This window comes from Herpailurus yagouaroundi, unplaced genomic scaffold (genome assembly GCF_014898765.1).
Source record: "Herpailurus yagouaroundi ecotype Mexico unplaced genomic scaffold, PumYag 141, whole genome shotgun sequence".
Classification (NCBI taxonomy): Eukaryota; Metazoa; Chordata; class Mammalia; order Carnivora; family Felidae; genus Herpailurus; species Herpailurus yagouaroundi.
In genome coordinates this window covers 2,172,330-2,192,207 of record NW_024412396.1, presented here as the reverse complement: position 1 = coordinate 2,192,207, position 19,878 = coordinate 2,172,330, and the positions used below count along the sequence as shown (strand labels likewise).

General features: G+C 44.1%; 1 gene segment (V, D, J or C); it reads right to left on the bottom strand.

The window, feature by feature from the left end:
• Nucleotides 1-1,018: 1,018 nt before the first annotated feature.
• The window catches only part of LOC121031446 (T cell receptor delta constant-like), a 53,508-nt gene continuing 34,648 nt past the window's right edge, over nt 1,019-19,878 (bottom strand). Inside the window, 5 exon segments of the C gene segment in view lie at nt 1,019-1,965; nt 3,357-3,488; nt 3,854-3,925; nt 4,744-5,022; nt 18,199-18,243. Coding sequence covers nt 3,358-3,488; nt 3,854-3,925; nt 4,744-5,022; nt 18,199-18,243 — 527 coding nt within the window.

The window sequence follows — 19,878 nt, the reverse complement described above, 5'->3', positions numbered from 1 at the left end:
CAGCCACAATCCCCACCTGGCTCTTGCCATTAATGTTTTTCTGGAGGCTCCTTTTGGTAGGAGAAATTCAAGATCCTGTGATAAGCTAGGATTTTTTTTTTTTTTTTTTTGACCACCAAAGTAGATCAGAGGGTGGCTCATTTATATGCTATCGGACAATCCTGAAGTCCAGTCTAGCTGAAATCAAATCACCACCTTGTCCTTGTTTTGGGGATGCTGTATGTTCTAGAAGGAACTTTGGGCTGGTGCTCTTGGTAACATGGTTCTGCTCACAGCCACGTCCTGCCTCACTGAATGACTTTGAAGAAGGTACATTACCTTTTTGGAAGGGGTATTTTTTCCATCTGAAAAATGAGGATGTGATCTTTTTGTCCTTTGCCACTTATAGAAACATGCTAATGTTACCTAAGGTAACAGATGTGAATGTTTTGGAAATAGGCATTCTTTACACACACGAGGTGCAGTTGTGTGGAATCTTCTAATGGTTCTTCCCTGGATGGACCTCCTTATCCATGTAGATTGTCCTAAACCCATTGACTCAGAGGGCTACTGCCTCCTTTCTTTGCTTTGGGCTGTGAAGACAACATGGGAGTCTGCAGATGGCAATATCAGGGGGAGTTGGTGAGGGTTGCTCTTTCACTTGTGACCCCATAAGCCCCTGCTTGACACCCTAGGTAGCACCCTAGGTGCCCAGGAAACCACAATAGTGGGTTGCAAGGGCTCTGCTACCTGAGTGGGTGCACCTGGGAAAATGCTGTGGCCTTGCTGACGTGGGGGTAGCAGAGCCCATCGGCCACAGAGGGGTCATTGCTGCTGTTTTGCTGTAGCTGTAGCAGCAGCAGCAACAGCCGGAAACCCAGGGCAGGGTCCCTGAGGCAGGAGCCTGCAGGCTTGGGGCTCAGGAAGCTGCGGTGTGACCTACAAGTTCAGTTTGGCTTTTGTCTGCCTAACAGTGAGTTCACAGCACCCACCCTCCCCCTCCCGCGGTGGTCTGTTATGAGTAAAGCCAGAGGCAAGGCACACTCGATGCACTTTAATAAATGCAACAGAGACAACACTGAGAATGGCAGAAAACCATCAACAACAAGGGGCAGGCAAGAGTCAGCATCCACTGAAATCAAATTCCCTGTGCATATATTGGCAGGCAAAACCCAGTAAAGATACTCTTTTTACAGCCCAAATCTAGGAGTCTCATTCCTCTCCCTCCCTCCAAAAGTGCTTGCACAGTAAGTCGCTTGAAAGCAGGCCCACCTCTCGTTCATCTTTACACCCTCAGCTCGGTGCCTGGAACTTAGAAGGAGTCAATTCATGTTTGTGAAGTCAATTGATAAAAGTAATTTTCTCTGTATTTTACCCTGATCTTTGCTAATAGCTTGGAGAGTATTTAGATGAGGCTTTAGAAACCCCATTGGCTGCATGAGAAGTCAAATGTAATTTTGTTTGTAAAGTACTAAGGAAAGCAGAAAGTGCTTTTGTGGATGAGAATGCCAGCTTGAGGCAAACCTAGTGCTGGGCTGAACAGAGCCATTCTTGTTAGGTGAAGGGCATCTTCTCTCCAACCCCCAGGGTCTGTTTTCCTCGGGGAGTATGGAGCTGGGAATCTGTTGGCTCCCACTTTCTACTTTTGAAGGCAAAGAAAGTTAAGGGAACAAAACACTATTTTCAAAGTGTATCTGTTGTAGAAATAATAATAAAGAAAATGAGTCCTATATCCCTTTATAAAGCAGCAGATAGAGCAGTTAGGACCATAACGCCCTACTCCCTAGGACTTGTGTCTTTCCACAAAGCTGGAAAATGAGCTGGGTTTGTTGCTTTGATGGTTTGGGTAGCAGCCACTTAAGCAAGACTGGGATCGGTCACCTTGAATCACTGAGAAGCCAGAAGTCTAGGAGACAGCTCCTCTGTAGGCTTTTGTGAAGGCATAATGTGGGAGTTTCATAAGGCAGCCTTCTGAAGCCAGTCAGCCTGCAAGTGAAGGACAAGGATCAGAGTGTCATAGATCACAGATAGTCAGTGCTGGGAGGAATCGTAGTACTCACATAGTCTGGGGATGGCCAGTACTTGCTGTGGCTGCATCAATGCAGACATCACTAATCTATCATGGTATGGTCCTTTCTGCACATGGCCATAATTCAGCTACTCCGTATTAGCTTATCAATATTGGCATAAGCCATGCAACTCATTTGCTCTCCTTAGTCTTTCTTAACTCCTTTGTTTAATGGGTGAAAAACCTCAGGCCTAAAGAGGTGGACAACTAGGCTAGGGTAGCAGAGCGTTAGTGACAAGGACAGGGTGAAAACCCACATCTTCTGTCTCCTAGTGTAGTGCTCTTTTTATATAGCCACACTGCTCTTGTCCTTGGGACTCCTGGAAACCAGTCACCCATTTGGAAATGATTGGACATGTCCTCAGGCTGGGTTGGATCAGTCCCACACTTGAAATCTAAAGTTGTCCCTAGATCAGGAGTTGGGACTGGGGAGAATTGGGGGTACTGGAAAAGGGCTTCATGGGCAAACCTAGGCCCCGGTTTAAACTTCATGTCTAAGATTACATGAAGAAGGAATGCAAGTAGCAGGCAGATAATTAATGTCTCAACTGCAACTTTGCATCTTGAATAGCTAGCAGTGTGCTGGTTACTACTAATGGGCATGTAGGTTCATCCCAAAGATGGGCTGGTCTATACACTGGGAGTCCTGTGATAAAGAGATGGGAGCTGGCATCTCCTTTGTCTAGGCAAGGCAGTTTCCGGAAATTCTTTGGGTGAAGCTTTACTGATGGCCTTGCAAATAACCATGACCCTTGGCCAGATAAACAAAATAGCAAATAAAGAAAACTATTTCTCATTACATAGCTCCAAGGTTTTAGCTCCTGGGTTGGAGGTGGGGATTATCGGCCAGTATTACATTATATTACATAACACATTTTGAGTCTGGCTTGAAATAGGAGGACAACAGGAGATGGGGTGTTATGCTGAGTATCTGAGGTGGCCCACCTTTATTAAATCATACTATGTCTCAGGTACCTGGGTGGCTCAGTCGGTTAAGCGTCTGACTCTTGACCTCGGCTCAGGACACGATCTCATGGTTTGTGGGTTAGAGCCCTGCATCAGGCTCTACACTGATATCTCAGAGCCTGCTTGGGATTCTGTCTCTCCTTCTCCCTGCCCCTCCCCCACCTGTGCACATGTGTTCACGCGCTCTCTCTCTCTCAAGATAAATTAAAAAAAAAAAAATCCTATTATGTCTCTGTGTTCTTCCCTTTCCAAGCCTTCTTGGCCCCTTACATTCCTAAACTCCTTTTCTCCATGTGCAGCATAGTTTGGCTTGAGGTAGGCATAAGAAGCAGCTAATTCTTACCTTAAAAGAAAAATAACTTGGCAGTCAAGAGAAAATTGATGGCAAGACTCTTGGCAAACACCATCCGGAGCCCCAGCACTGTGAGGGACAGCATGTTTACATTCCCGGCTGTGAACTGTGAACTGTGATGAACTGTGGCTGAACAAGAGTAAAGATAGCGGCTTTAGCAAGAAACTAAATTCCCTTCCAGAAATTAGGCGCACAACACGCGGACACCAGCCTGCCCCGAATCACCATCATTCTGCCTGGGCTGCAAGCCTAGCTTGGTGGCAGATGGCCCTGAGAGACCCAAGGCTGCTGCTCACTCCCAGCCAGGCAAGCTTTGGAAACCCATGCTTGTAGCCAGGCAAGCTTCGCCGAGAGGCTCAGAGGGAACCAGCTGGGCTCAGGTATGGTTTTTGTTTTCTTTTGAAATCTGCTGACTTTTGGCCCTGTCTGACAATTACAGGGTTTGCTTTAACACTCAGTTCTGAAGTTGACCCTTGATTTCAACTAACCTTTGGGCTCACTGATGCTCTTTGGAGTTAGCTTTATGTTTTCAGTTTCCTTTGGTTTTGGTTTTACGGTACCTGGAACAAACAGCAGTGGTCAGGGATTTACTGGAAACCAAGAGGCTCAAAGGGTTTGAGGTTTGAAAAGTGGAGGAGACTTTAAGTGAGTAAACTGAGGATCAGGGGTATGAGTGGCTTAAGGTCAAACAGCTATTCACACAGCCAACATTCTTCCCATTCTGGAATTTTTTCGTTATACTATGAGGCCCACATTCAGGTATGTTTCCAATTTGTAGGATGAATGAGGGTTCTCAATCCCGTGATAAGCTGGGCTGCCCTTTGTTTTGGCATTCACATTGGATTAGGCTGTGCACAAATTTTTTTTAAAAGATTTTTTTTTTAAGTTTTTAAAATTTATTTAGATAGAGTGCAAGAGAGCAGGGGAGAGGCAGAGAGAGGGAGAGAGAGAATTCCACACAGGATCAGCACTGTAAAGGCAGAGCCCCTCATGGGGTTCGATCCCACAAAATGTGAAATCATGACCCGAGCTGAAGTCAGGAGTCAGACACTTAACCCACTGAGCCACCCAGGTGCCCCATAGTCTGTGCATGAATTTTTAACCCAGAGTCTAGTAGTAGGACAGTCATTAGTATCAAGGAGACAGTGGCTGGTGAAGAGGAGATAGGAGATGAAATAAGATGGACTTTATCTTAGATTCCAGCTCAGGGATGCAGAGTTAAGTTCAAAGTCAATGACGGGCCATAGTTGGGCTCAGTCTTGTTTCTAGCATGATGCCACGTTGAGAATGATCTGTCAAGAGTTTACATCTTCAGCTTCCCTTTCCCTCAATTTTTCTTCCCTATAATTCCAGCCCCTTGAAACTAGATGTGACCTACCTGAAGAATTTGTCCTTGGTTCAAAGTTAGTGGAGCTCACGACTTCACTGTTGTGTTCAACCGAACAGGTCACCGAATTTGGATCTTCATACCGACCAAGCTTGACAGCACTGTATTTCCCACTGGGGGAGACGACAATAGCAGGGTCAAATTCTTCTAGTTTCTTGGTTGATTCGAGTTTTATGTCTATATCCTTAGGATAGAAATCCTTCACCAGACAAGCAACCGTCGTCCCATTTCGCATGATGAAAACGGATGGTTTGGCAGGAGGCTGGCTTTCTGCAAATATAATCAATTTATCTTGAAAGATGATTATCCGCAAGTGTGGGAGTTAAATGGTGGGGTTTACTTCAATTCCTTTGGGGCCAAACACTGCAATACAGACTTTCCTGCATCCTTTAGTGACCTGGGCTTGTTAACACCCAATGAAAGAGGTGGCTAAGGGAAGTGGAAATGAAAGGCAGTCAATCTGACTTCTAGTTAGGAGCTGCTAAGAGACATGGCTGGAAGTGGAGATGGAAAATAACAACTACAAACAAGTGTCTGGATCATCTGAGATTCAATTATCTATATTTTGTTAATCAGTCCTCTGGATGATTGCAGTCAGGTTGAATATCTGTCTGCATCGTTGGTTTATTTTAAACGCATAAGCCCTTAGAATGAGAATAGGGTTGGTGCTCAGTTAAAGAATCAGGGTCTGAGAAGGACTACATGACTCGTTCAAATACCCTGAGGATGGGAGTACTGGAGTCACTTTAGGGTGTCTTTCTCATTTTTCGGACTGGAAGGGATAACCACTGAAGTTAAGTGGTACATCTCTCTGCCTTTAGGTAAATACTTATTTTGTTGTAAGGGACTATCCTATAGTTTCTGAGTCTTTTATCAGAGATAACAGCTATTATTCCCAGGAAGTCCTTATAGATATTAATTTTTTTTTAACATTTATTCATTTTTGAGAGAGAGACAGAGTGTGAGTGGGGGGGAGGGGCAGAGAGAGAGGGAGACACAGAATCCGAAGCAGGATCCAGGCTCTGAGCTGTCAGCACAGAGCCCGATGTGGGGCTCAAACTCATGAACCATGAGATTCCGACCTGGGCCAAAGTCAAATGCTCAACCAACTGAGCCACCCAGGTGCCCCTAGATATAAAACCAGTTTAAACCCAGTTCTTATTTTATTCTAAGTGAAGCTATGGAGTGTTGGTGCTGATCATTGGATCTCCTCCTGGCCTCCTCTGCATTCATGCCTCACCTTGACCTACCATCTATCTGCTACTCTGTATATGCATCTTTTTCTTTCCTTGAAACTGAAAGTTTTAAAGCTTTGAGGGAGGCAGTATTGATTCTTTCCCATCATGCCTTATTAAGGTTTGTGAATTATGATAAATTTTGTCCATGAAGACTTGGATCCTTAGGCTATCTTCAAATAACTGTTAAAAAAGGAGGGTGCTGTGAAGATGCCTGAAATCAGGAGAGACAACCAATCTGTGAATGGTGACCTAGATATATTTCCAAACAGAAGCTTAACTGTCAATTTTCTGTAGTAATTACTTGTGTGAATGTAGCTCTTCTATTTGAAACTAGGTGATATCAAATTAAAAATGTTGAATTCCAGTGTACTTTTATTTACTATGATCTATAATCAAGATATAAGGTAATGCTAAATGAAAAGTCTTGGTAATGGGTGAGTAAATGCAATCATTTTTCTAATACTCTGTCCTAATTTGGATTTGGGCGTTAGCTGTTGAAGCTCATGGTAGTGGAGCTATAAACAAATAAATTGGTTATATCTGCTTGAGAGGGTACGTTTGCTAGTCTAGAAGTTCTTTCTGATCATCATTTTGTAAATGGACAATGGCCAATCAGGGCTTTCCTAGGGAATCAGCTGTTCAGAGACCGCCCCCCTCCCCTTAACTAGCCTCCAAATATTTTTTTGAAAAAATTTGTTACCACTTTTTTCTCTGCCTGGAAGCTCAGCTGGAAGACTGGATTCTGTTTCAGTCACTAAGGGCAGGAAACTCATTCTTAAGAATCTGGTTCCGTATATTTTGGCTTCAGTTCTAGACAAGACGGGGATTGGGGATTTTTTCAGGGGGCTCTCCTGGAACCTAATTTCAACCCATGTGAGGAAACCTTCATCGTTTTGCTTTCCGGCATAGCTGAAGCCACTGATAACAGACACTGATAACTCGGCAGCAACGGCTTGAAAAACCACATGTTCATTCACCTGTCTTCAGAATTGCAACATTTCTCATTCACTATACTGACTTTGGTGACATGTACTCTGGTTGATTTTCAAGGGAGTTATGAGATACAGAGAAAGGAAACCAGTAATTAAAAAACAAAACAAAACAACAAAACAAAACAATCCTATTTCCTTGGTTACTTCAGAGTATGACCCAATCCTAGCCTGATTTACTTGGATAATTAAGCCTTGCTTGGGATTTTAAAATCTAAATTCAAAGGCAGTTGTCAATGATCACTTGGGGCTAGAGAGATTTGGTTTGAATAATTTGAACAATGGAACGTAGCTGACAAGACAAATGTCTGAAGAAGGTCATACACTTATGATATTGAGCTCTTAATCTGTTACTATTTCAGATAAAGCATAATGTATTCATTTGGTAAAACATTTTTCTCAGACCCTTTTCTCAGTGAATACCTATCTATTGAAAACAATTGTTTGAAAATGAAGTGTTTTATCTAATCCATTCTTTGGTATCATGATAACCAAAGAAAAGGTTATCTCGCTGAATTGAACCTTTTTAAAAGAAAAAAAAACAAAATGCATTTTATATGGTTGCCATATGTAAACTAGTCGATTTTGTTTTCAGTTTAAACCAAAATCTGAGTTAGATAAAATTTGCCCTACTGTAGTCCAAAATTTAAAGATCTAATTGTTCATTTTTTTGAGAATTGCTGGTCTTTCTTCTTGGCCCACAAATGTAATTACATTTCACTATGGGTTTCAAAGTGCTATTTGTTTGGACAATTGCTATTTTATTTCAGACTTTCTCTTTCTATGAGTAACAGTCCAATGCTAAGGTTATGTGCTGGTAAACAATACCAGAAGAAGTATATACCTTTCCTGAACAGCCTTTCTTAACTTGTATACATAGAAATCATCTATGTTTTAGATTCCCACTGAGTCCTATCAGTTCCGTAAGGATTGTACTGTAACAAATGTCACTCACAAATTCAAGGCTCTCTGACATCATGGGATTTAACTTTAACATTGAAATACACATTTGCTCTACCTGATTACTCTGACCTGGTTAACTGTCTCTGTCTTAAATCTTCCAAGCTACAGGGCATCTGTTTACGGTTGCAATGAGGCACGTACACTAGTCAGGGTAGCCAAAGAGATGGGTAAGAATGGAAACAACCTTCTGGAGATTTGGGGCCGGAGTGTCCCTGCACATCCCCTCCCCCACCATGTGCCCCAGCAATTAGTACGATTTTTCTAGTTTTCCTGGCGTTTTCTGGGCTGCTCTGAAGATTTCAGAAATAAGTGGGGGATGCAGTTTGAATGTATGTTTTTTTAAAAAACAAAACTAGTTACAGAGCTGCTTCAGGGACTCAGCCCAGTGTCTTTATCTGGCCACCCCCTGCATCTGGGCTACTCCATCTCCTAGTTATACTTTCCCAAGTAATGCAAACTGGATGGCAGCCCCAGTGCCAGGACTCAATTTATCCCTAGAAATATAGTGGAAAAAATCAACTCACGTGGTTCCACGAGGAGTTTGGTGCCAGCTCCAAAAAACATCTGTCGGGTATCCCAGGAGCACATCGCAGCACTGCCTCACAAGTAACCAGCCTGGGGCTGGCCCTGGGGCCTGGCCTAGAACATCTGTGCCCTGCCTCCCCAGCCTGGGTCCCAGCCTAGAGACCCCACAGCTCAGAGAACTACAAAGCTGCCCTCGATGAGATCAAGGGGCTGAGTGCACAGAGGCTCAGTTCCCTTTGAAGCTAATAATAGTGTATCTGCTGGATAAGGATGTGTGCATGAAATCCCAGCCAGGAAGCACGGAGACAGGGGACAGAGCTGACATAGAGGAAGAGAAGAAGGTGACAGGTGACTGGTAGCTGCCTTCAAGATGGACAATTTAACTCCCAGTTTATTGGAGGCCTTTCCAAGAAGAACACGATAGCTTGGGAATAGGGATGGGGCATGGAATAGTGACATTTCTTAGAGTGAATGTTTGGCTGAAGAGGGTTTAGACACAGGTCTGGTTCTCACATTCTGGTTCCCTTCTCTTGGGTCACAGATACTGCTTTTTGATTAGAAACCTAATTTCTTCCCCATTACTCAGAGTGAGCTTCACAATAATAAGGACTCTGTCTCCTAATTCCCCGAGCCCAAGGAAAGGCTTTCTAAGGATCTGAGGCTTGAACAAGAAGTTGGTAGTGGATGGAGAGCCCAGGGTGCTGTGTGTCCATGGATGTGGGTCAGAGAAGCCGCTGCTTGCTTTGGACCACTTGTTTTTGTTTTTTAATTCCTCCCGTATCTGGATCCAGATTCAAGCTTCAGGAGGATATAATAATCATGTGAAATAGAATTTGAAGGCCTTACGGATTACTCAGTCTCATCACCAGAAATCTAGAGACTAGGGCTAGAGCCAAAGGGAACGATGGTTGTATAGGGCCATTATTTGCTGTCAAAACTTTAAGGATTGAGGGCTTGACTTGAAATTCTCACTTTCCCTAACTGAGCTTCACATAATCATATTACACTCCATCACTGCAGGAAGAGAAAACTGAAGAAGTAAATAGAGTATCACCAGAGAGCACAGGTCAGAGTCCCGGCAGAGGGGCTAAGCATCAGTTTCATGTCTTTCCTTTTTCCCTAAGATTCCCAAAGCCACAGCCTCAGAGATTTGATTGTAACACTGCAGATAATTCTGAATTTCAAGTGGAAATGATTTAAAGGGAAAATGAAATACAATACTTTTCGCTCAGATGCAATTTGCCCAACATGGATCAGACTGCAATCAGCTACAACATGATTGTTTCCCTCCTTCTTTCTAGTCTCTCCCTTCTCAAAGATAAGATAACACGCCAAATCCCACTATTGGCCTGGAAGCAACAGGCAACCAAGAACCCCTGTAAGTTTATGTTTCCTTCTGAGAGGCAGACGTCATGTTGACAGTACCAGCTGCTTTCAGGATTTCAACCTTGCCACATTCACGTACATTTCCCCACTTCTTTATTTCCTCCGAAACAAAATTTAACCACGTAAGGGGGCAATGCCTGCCCCATTGGACTTGGCATTTTGGAAAGCTTCTGAAAGACTACTGTTCTCTGGACCAGTCCCAGTGACTGTTGGCATCTACCCAAACTACCTGAATATCACCCCTGGATTTCTGAGCACTGGCATGCCTTACCAGGGGACAGTATCTCTAGGAGAGCACCATGACTTCCCTGTTGTCCTGAAGTTGGTGGCTGTGATTCTACATTGGATGTAGGCTCCTGAACCCTGTGCAGAGTCTTCAGATCTAGGGCTAACCAAAGGGATGCAATTTCTGCTCTTGGAAGACCCAGACAAGGATGGGGCCTGGGGGATCATTTAGTCTGAGCCAGGCACACTGATTTAATGCAAGTTCTCAGCAAAAAGACACAAAGGCAAGATTAGCTTTTGTCATCTGAAGGAGAGAAGACTGTCTTGATCTAACTCTCTCTGCAATAATATTTTTCTTCTTTTTAACCCTTCCTCTTCCTACATTTTGGCTAGGAGTCTTTTTCCTCATAAACAGTGGAGCGACTCTCACCTAGAGCTTGCCTTTTCCCTGACTGAGGAGGGGACCAAAAGCCTGACTAAGGGCTTTCTTCAGGCCTTTGTAGAGGGCTTATTGCTACAAATCTTTAGAACAGAGTTTCCATGCATACACAGACTATTTTTCCAAGAGAAACCTAATGAATTCATCCTCAAATTTTACCTTGACTCTTTGCAACAACAAAACAATGCATTTCCAATTTAGAGCCTCCTGACCTCCCCCAAAGCTCCAATCCATTCAGGACTCTGCTACAACAAGTCCAAGGGACTATACGCGCTGAAGTAAATTAAAATGCATGACTTACTTGGTTCCACGACGAGTCGAGTCCCTGCTCCAAAGATAAGTGGTGCATGAAGACACCACCTCAGGCATCATTACAAAAACCCCACCACTCATTTGCCCTCTTTTTAGTCCATCTGTTTGGAAGAGGGGTGGGTGGAGCAGAATGAGAATAGCTGGAGGCATAAAACTCTGCAACGGTTTCTGAGATCTAAGCACTGTATCTTGGCAGCTTGTTTATATGTGTTGTCCTCTGAGTGTTGGCATTTAGGGAAGTCCCTAGGTTTTCTACTATTATCTCCTCAACCTGCCATCACTTACCCACCGATCTTGCTTCAGGATCAAATTTCACAGGGAGAAAGGAATCATTTTGGGTTGGCTGAGAATTGACAAATGGCTATTGTTAGCAGAAACATAACTATAAGTCTCTGATCAATCATAAAGGACTATGACTCAGTTAGAGGTGGAAGAATGTGATGGTTGGAGCAAGAGCCATTGATGCAAAAGAAGTGGAGCCTACCTGAAGGGTCATAATAATCATACATGACCATGACTTGTATAAGAACTTGGCTATTTACAAATGTCTTGTGTTTATACTACCTCAGCAAACATTATAGTAACAAACTCCATGAGGTGATATCATTATTAGATCCTTCTTACAGATGAAGTCACTGAAGCTAATAATGGTTAAGATAGTGAGTGTCAGGACTGGGCCTTACTCCCAGGTTCTTTAGACTCCAGTTTCCATGCATTGAACCAGAGTAACGAGTGATAGGACTGGAAGGGGCCACAGCAGTCATTTGCAAAACCTCTGTGGTGACACAGATGTTAACTAATGGATGCATAGGAACAGTTTTGATCTTTTCTAGTACCATTTTTAACAATCAAATCACAGAATTCCTACTGGGTCATAAGACACTCAACACCATTGGACTTCCTTGCTTTTCCTACTAAATCATCCCTAAGAATTGGTCTAGAGGATAATTAGAATCCTAGTGTGCTAAAGCTGGAAGACCCCTTCGAAATCACTTTGCTTAGCTAGAGGGAAACTAAAGTTCAGTGAAGGAAAGTCACAGAGCTTGTCAGTCAAAGAGAAGGATTGAAACTTGGTCTGAATTCTTGGTCTGACTTGCTCATCATCACACCTCTCATTTACTAAGTGTATGTGGCACAGTTCTGGTTATGACCTGGTTATGATCTGTAAATGGTGAGTGCACAGGTGGGAAGCTGGTTCTCTAAAGTTAGTCAGGTAGAGGGAAGACAACGAATACTCTCCAGGAAGGATAGTGGATCAAGAGGACCACTGCAGCACATACCTCATTCTGGAATTTATCAGAAACTCAGTCCCCGTTCCTCAAACCATCCCTTGCTAAATTACATGCTGGCTAGATTTTTTTCAAGGGTTTCCAAAGCTGGTGACTTGGGAAAATACTTAAAGATAATTGCTACACATAGTGGTCACAAGAAGGAGAAAGAAGTCACTTACGTGGTTCTACCTCCAGATAGGTTCCTTTGCCAAAGAACATTGGATACTGCACAGCTGATGGACCTAATCTAAAAAGAGCTTTGCTTTCTCTGTATGGTGACCCTGGCACCAGTTGCCAAGTCATGTGATATCTACTGGACCGTATTTTCTGTCTCATCTAGAGTAGCTTCTTTGCGCCTCTGTCTTGGTGGCTATCCTTCAGGACAAAGCAGGAGGTGATTCCTGAGTCAAATAGAAATCTGAGCCTTTGCCATGTTACAATCTGAATTTGTGCTCTGAATGAGAGAGAATGAGTTTGTGCTCTGAGAGAGATTGAAAAGGAGTTTCTTAGTTTGATCAGGAGAGAAGAAAGGTGGTACATTGGTCATAGGCTGGCGGTTCTCAACCTCTGGGCTACACTTAGGTAGGGCAAAGATCTAGTAAGTCATGTACCCCACTCATTCCTCACTTTAGGGGACTTCCATTTCATATCCAGTAAGAACTTTGCATCATTGTCAAGCATTGTGCAACACACTTCTTAGTATAAAATAGAATTAGAATCTTTAGTACATTAAAAAATTTTTAAAAAATGTTTATTTTTGAGAGAGAGAGAGAGAGAGACAGAGACAGAGGGCGAGTGAGGAAGGGGCAGAGATAGAGGGAGACAGAGAATTCCAAGCAGGCTCCAGGCTGCAAGCTGTCAGCACAGAGCCCGATGACGGGCTCGAACTCACAGAACTGTGAGATCATGACCGGAGCCGAAGTTGGATGCTTAACCGACTGAGCCGCCCAGGCACCCCTAGTACATTTTAAGAACATATTCATAAATATAAAACTTTAGCAAGCTTTAATGATACACTCACACTTAAAAATGACTGTGAAATTAGCCTCTATCATATGTAAAAATGAGAGTCTATAAGATTGTCTGTGTCACTTATACAACCAGGGTGAGAATACATTTTCAGATCTGCTTATAGCCCGTAACGCGTTGCAGATCACTCTTCGAGAATCACTCAAATGGAAAGTGAGTCTCAGCGGTGGTGAGACAGAAAGATGTCAGAAAACCTGAAATCTGGTTTGACTCTGTTCCTCACTAAGTGTGTAATCTTAGCCAATTTCATGGAGCTACATTTGTCTCCTTTATAAAGTGAGGGTGATATCTTCTGTATTGGGGGTTCTAAAGATGAAATGAAAGGGTGTGTATAAGGCACTCTGTAAACTAGAAAGCCTTGGCTGAATGACTGGACTGTTCATTAGGGTTACACTCAGAGAAAACACATTTGACTTGAAGTAAGGGGTGTAATTTCCCTGAGCACAGAGCTTCCCAGGGCCAGGATGGTAGGAAAAGGTCACTAAGAGGGAACAGAGTCCTATTTCTTTGTTGCAGATGAGAATGCCCACTTCTTAGGGCTGTGGGTGAGGCCTGAAATCCAAATGTCTGTCTCCCTTGGTCTTTTCTCACGGCCAGGTATGACCTCCACTCCGTTCTCCAGTCTCCCCTTCTCTGGTCTCCAAACCGAAGCCCTGACTCCTCCCCAGGCCTATTACCAACCTGACCTCATTTTCAAATTCCCTCCCTGTCACTCTCTTTCTTCCAGCCACACAGGCTTCCTTACTATCCTTCACATGCTCCAGGCAGCGCTGCGTTCCCCCTGAGTGCTCTTCCTCTGGATGGATATCTGTGGGTGGCTCACTCTGTCCCACCCTCAGGTCTCTGGTCAAATGTCACCTTTCCAGTGAGGCCTTCCGTGACTCTGTTAGAAACTGCACACTGCTCCCTCCACTAGTCTTTTGCTTTCCCTTTCCTGCTTTATTTTCCCTCACAGGGCTTATTGCCGCCTAAAGTACTATATATTTTATTTATTTAGCTAGTTTACCATCTGTCTTTTGCCATTAGAGCGAAGGCACCAATAAGGCATGGGTTTTTGTCTGCTTTGTTCATGCCGATTCCCTCAGCAGCTACAGGAGGGCCCAGCCCATGGGGACAGGGACTCGTCACAGGTTGCAGAGCGGGGACCTGGGCTTGGCTCTGCGGGTTCCCAGTTTGCTTTTATTTCTATTTCCCTTTGCCTGACACCACAACTGACGGTCCATTCATTCATTAATTCATTCAACAGTTATTTAGGCTTTCAGTGTATTTGTGGAAACATTGAGGAACAACTCAGCACCCTTGCCCTCAGGGAGCAAGGAAGACAGATAGTGAATTATACGAAGTTTCAGGTGGAGGTGAGAGTATAGATATGGAGCGGGGTAAGGGGACCGCAGAATGACAGAGGATGGTTGGGAAGGCGTCACTAGAAGTGACATTGAGTAAAGCCCTGGAGGAGGAGAGGGAGAGAGCTATGTGAATCCCTGGGAGAATGTGGTTGTGGGCACAAGGAACTGCAGGCCATGGGCTCTGTTCTGAAACTGATGGTTGCCAGAGGGAGTGGGTGGGGGAGGAGCAGCGTCGGGGGAAGGGGAGCAGGAGACACAGGCTTCCAGTTACAGAATGAATGAAGAGGCCACGAGAGTAAAAGGCACAGCATAGGGAATATAGTCAATGGTATTGCAGTAGTGATGTACAGGGACAGATGGTAGCTACCCTTGTGGTGAGCACAGCATAATGAATATACTTGTGGAATCACTATGTTGTACGCCTGAAACTAATGTAACATTATGTGTCAACTATACTTCGATTAAAAAAAAGAAGGAAAAAAAAGAAGGCTCTGTTCTGGGAGATGCTTATTGGGAACGAGAGGGGAATGCCAGAGACAGGAACAGGAAAGTTATCTCTTGGAATTTTAGAAACACACTGATGAGCCCAGGATTTTCTGGACTCTTTTTCTTGGGGTCAAGATAATCTGTTCATTGCCTGGATCTTTCTGAGTGTAGAGACCTTCGAGTCCAGGGGTGTAGTGTGAAGAATGGGCCTTGCCTGGAGAATACCTCCTTGGGTAGCTGGTTTGGGTATGGGCGCAGGAGCACGTCCTTGGTGAAGGCGGGATGGTGGTGGGGGATGGTGGTTGGAAGGGAAACAGCCTAACTGTGGCTTCAGACCCTGCAGGCAGCTTGGAAAGGAGCCCAGTAGAGGTGGAGGGGGAGGCTGGGCCAGGCAGGAAAAGCCTCCCATGTGCCTCTATCAAACTGCAGTCCCAACAGAAAAGAAAAGTTCTCAAGTGCACAGATAGTGGAATCAGACAGATGATACAAATTTTGACTCTGTGATCTTGGAGAACCCACCTCCCATCTGCAAACAGGTGAGGAATAGTACCTAGCTCCGCATGACCATTGTGAGAAGTGCATAAAATGGCATTCATTAATAAAGTGCCTTGTCCAGTGGCCTGATACATAATAGACACTCAGAAAGTGGTAGTTAATATAGTGATGACACATAATACATATTATTCTAAGTGTATCTCATGACCCACTTTCCTGAAGATGCTCCTGATGACTATGGCCCTTTTCTAAGTTCCTATCATTGTCATGGTCAGTAGCACATGCTTACATCGTGGTTCTTTATTCCATGCTGTTTTGTCCTGTTTTCTGGTTCTGCTTTATGAAGTTAAGCGGTATGCCCAGGTTTTCTCTATCCAGAGGGATGAAAGGTTGATGGATTTGGGTCTGTGGGTTTGTGTAGACCTTTTGTTAGTTTTGTGCTACCCAGGAGCCCTGCAGATAAGAACACAAAAGGAGCTTCCAAGGAAAAGGAAGCTTCAAAAGAAAGTAGGCTTCTGAGAAGATAAAGTCTCTGGGTTTGCAGTGAGGCCTCCTCAATCCAATATTACTTGGCTAAAAAAGAAGGCATCATTCAAAGATATTCTGGATCCTTCTCTCTCTGGATGCCCCTTATCTTTTCATTTCAAAGGATGAAGGAATGTACCAGCTCAGTATTTCCCAGACTTCAATTAATCACATTTCTGTTTTGTCACATCTGTCATATAATTTGCTTAATAATTTTTAAAAATTCACTCTTTAAAATTTTTTTTTAATGTTTATATTCTTGAGAGAGAAAGAGACAGAGTGTGAGTGGGGGAGGGGCAGAGAGAGACGGGGAGACAGATTCTGCAGTAGGCTCCAGGCTCTGAGCTGTCAGCACAGAGCCTGACGTGAGGCTTGACCTCACGAACCGTGAGATCATGACCTGAGTCAAAGTTGGATGCTTAACTGACTAAGCCACCCAGGCACCTCTTAAATTTACTTACCTTTTAACTTAAAATATAATTAAAAGGAAACTTTAAGTCATAGAGGTTTGACAACCTAGTTGTACTATTCTGATATCCATTAAAAGATAGCACAATGAAAATGAAAAAGTCTATGTACCATATAAAACCTCAGGTTGTGCATTCCACACACTTAGGAAAACACTGGATCATAACTCAGCAAACAGAAGGACTTAATTTATTAGGAAGAGCATGGTGAACAAAGGGAGGTTAGGGAAATCAGTCACTCACTCCACTGGGAATGTGGATAAACTATTATCTTAGTGAGAAATTTTAAAGCCAATGAGGTCTAAAGGCAAGGACTTGAACTAGTTGAATTTTCAAAATGTTGCTATGATTTTTCTCTCTCTTTTTTTAAAATCTGAATTTCTCTGCCCTGACAGTGCTAGCACAGCTTGGGATCTCTCTCTCTTTCTGGATGCAAAGCCATACCCTGTTTCTCCCCATAGTAGGTGAGGCCTGGGAATGGCCAGCCTGCGTTCCTTCTTCTTCCTTCCTCAGCCCCGAATTCTACGGTTCCCTCACATCATACATGTAGGCATTCTCTGAGAGGAGACCACCCCATCAAATTCTCCCACCCCACCTCTCTGGAGCTTTCTTTTACTTTGGAAAACACAAGCTGAATGTCAAAGCATCAGGCTAGAGTGTGCTGTTAATTTTCTAGTAGCCAGCTCAGCAAATTTGGGACCACTGACCCCACTGTTAGATTTCCCTAGGACCTTTGAAATGGGGTTTTGTATTTTCTTTCTTTCTTTCTCTTTCTTTCTTTCTTTCTTTCTTTCTTTCTTTCTTTCTTTCTTTCCTTTTTACATTAGCTGGCTTAATATTAATATACACTATTTAACTGGAAGCTTCTGACAAATGGAGACTTTTTAAAAAATTTTTTTAGCAAGACATGGTTGAATTCAAATGTCATTTAAATGACACAAAAAGATGCCTTCTGTGTTGAGTACAATCTTTTGACAACTTCACCGTCGATTCTTTTATAGCAGTTAATTAACGAGTGGCACCATACCCTCTTCGTGAGGAAGATGAACACCATGAGTTGTTAGGGAATTTCTCCTGCCTGTGTCCTATAGACTTTAAAGCATTTCTTAGTTGGAGGCATTACACCTTCACTTTGTTCTGCTTCGGATCTGGTCTCGCTGGGAACCAGAATGTTCCCGCTTCCTCACTAGTAACCTAGCTTCCATTTGTAGCTCAAACAATTAGAAGCCGATGTCTGGAACTGGGTTTTTGTTTGTTTTTTTCTGAAGAGAAATGTAGCAACCCCAGTGACCACCCTCTGGCTTCACCCTCCAGGGCCAGTGAGCTGTCTTGAGAGCGTGTGTTTGGCCTAAGGAAGGTCAGAAGTAGTCATATTTACATTTAAAGAACTTTGATAGAATCATTTAGGCTCAGATCAACCTTTTTCCTGATGGGTTCTCTCCTTGGGGAGTTAAGCCAACGACTCTGTGGTCTCTACAGCCTGACCTGAGTCCTGCAGATTGGGCAGAATTTTCTCAGTTTCTCTGGACTTGTGTGGGTTCTTTTGCAGCTCCAGCACCTGTTTTTGTTTTTTACAGACAAACCTCCTCCCAGCTCCCATCGAGGGGACTAACCATAGTTCACATCTTCCCTAAAGTCCTCCTTGACATGGTTTTGGTGCTATTACTACCTGTTTCACATTTCCTGATATTTCTGCCCCCTTCAGTGGAGGAGCCCCTAAACTCAAAGAACAGATAAATGCGTTACTTACTTGATTTGACAGTCAGGCGAGTTCCTTTTCCGAAGACGAGTTTGTGTCAGAGCAGTTGAAGGCATTCCAAAAACCTCAACGGTTGTCCGCGGGAGCTCCTCTTCTTATTAGCTTTAGGACTGGAGGGTCTTCAGGGCTCAGCTCTTAGAAAAATGGCCCTCATTGCTTAGCCAACTGGTTCGTGATGATTTGATCAATCGCAAGTGGGCTTGCTTTTGGGAGGCTGCCTGAGGCGTAGGTAGGGGCACTTGTTCCTATGGGGAACATTTCTAGTCTAGTACACCTCGTGATGTCCTCTGAACGATTGCTTTCTCTTGTTTTAGATTGTTCTTACTCCCAGACCCACCCCTAACTCTCAGTCTTGGAAAACTGGCAATGTCAAGAAGATGGGTCTCGGGTTTGTGACTATTCTAGAGTCAAGGGCCTTTACATTCACCAGGGCTGCTTTAAGGACAGATAGCATGTGGCATAACAAGAGGTGACAGGGCAGCATGAAGCCCTGATGAGGGCCCGGTGATTTACAGTTCGGTCAGTGTTAGAACGAACAACTGTGGCTGGCATTCCCCTAAAAACCAATCAATCTCTCTTTGAATTTGTTTTCTCTAAACTGCAAAGCAAAACACTCAGGCAAATCTCTCTAGGGATTTGGATTCAGAAATTCCATCTGAGATGGCTCATATAACCCTTATGACAGAATCAACGTGAACATAGACAGGAATAGTTTTTAAAGAAACACCTTTTGCATTCCCCCCATGTGGCTGTGGGGATATGTTGAAATGCCAGTTTCATTCAAGGGAGAACAGCAGTGAGCGAGAGGCCAGCCGTGGGTGTGGGCGGGGGTCACTTTTCCTGGTCCAGTCAATTTTGTGGCGTCCTTTCTGGGTTCCTGAGCCAAGAGGGGTGGCTTCCTGCTGTGTTTGACCCTCGGGGCATGGTAGCCAGGCTGAGGTTTTCCCTGGGAAATGCCACTTTTGCTGCCTGCAGTTTTTGTACAGGTCTCTGTGGGTTTTGTAGCACTGTGAGTATCCCACCAATCACGGTGCTACAGAGCTTTACAAAAACCTGCCCTGGGTTTCTCTATGTGGCCTCTGATAGTCTTCTCCCAGTCAAGCTCCAGCAAGATCAAAGGGTTTTGGCAGTTAGCTCAGGGCAGGCTTGCCTAGGTGCTGCTGTCTGAGGCTTTTCTGCCCTGCTGGCTGGATCTGCCCTGGAGTTTTCGACCATGATGGACATTCAGAAGTCATCGTGTCCGTTCCCATCTGTGCCTTTGGCCAGTCTACCTCAGATGGCTTCCACAGAGGAGTCTGTCAGATTTCTGGATGTCTCGAGTGGGTTCTACGCATTGTGTGGGCTGGGCAGAAAATGTTTGCGGTCAGGGTAATTTCCCCTGTGACCTCCTAAGCCTCTGAATCACCTCTGCCTGCCCCACTTTGCACCTCAATAGTGTTGGAGGTTTAGAAAGGGCTGTCATGTAAATTGAAAATTTCATCCTCTTCATGGACTCTCCTGGTTGCCAGCAGCCCATATGGTGCTTTGTGTGATGTTGAAAAGGCAGCCCTGTTGGGCAAATGCTGAGGCAGTCCCTTGGGTCCAAGCCTGGCGAACAGATGGCACCTTTGTGTGCTTTATAAAAGCCACCCCTTTCTCCAGCTGATGCCGCATTGCACCAGGCCTGGGCTC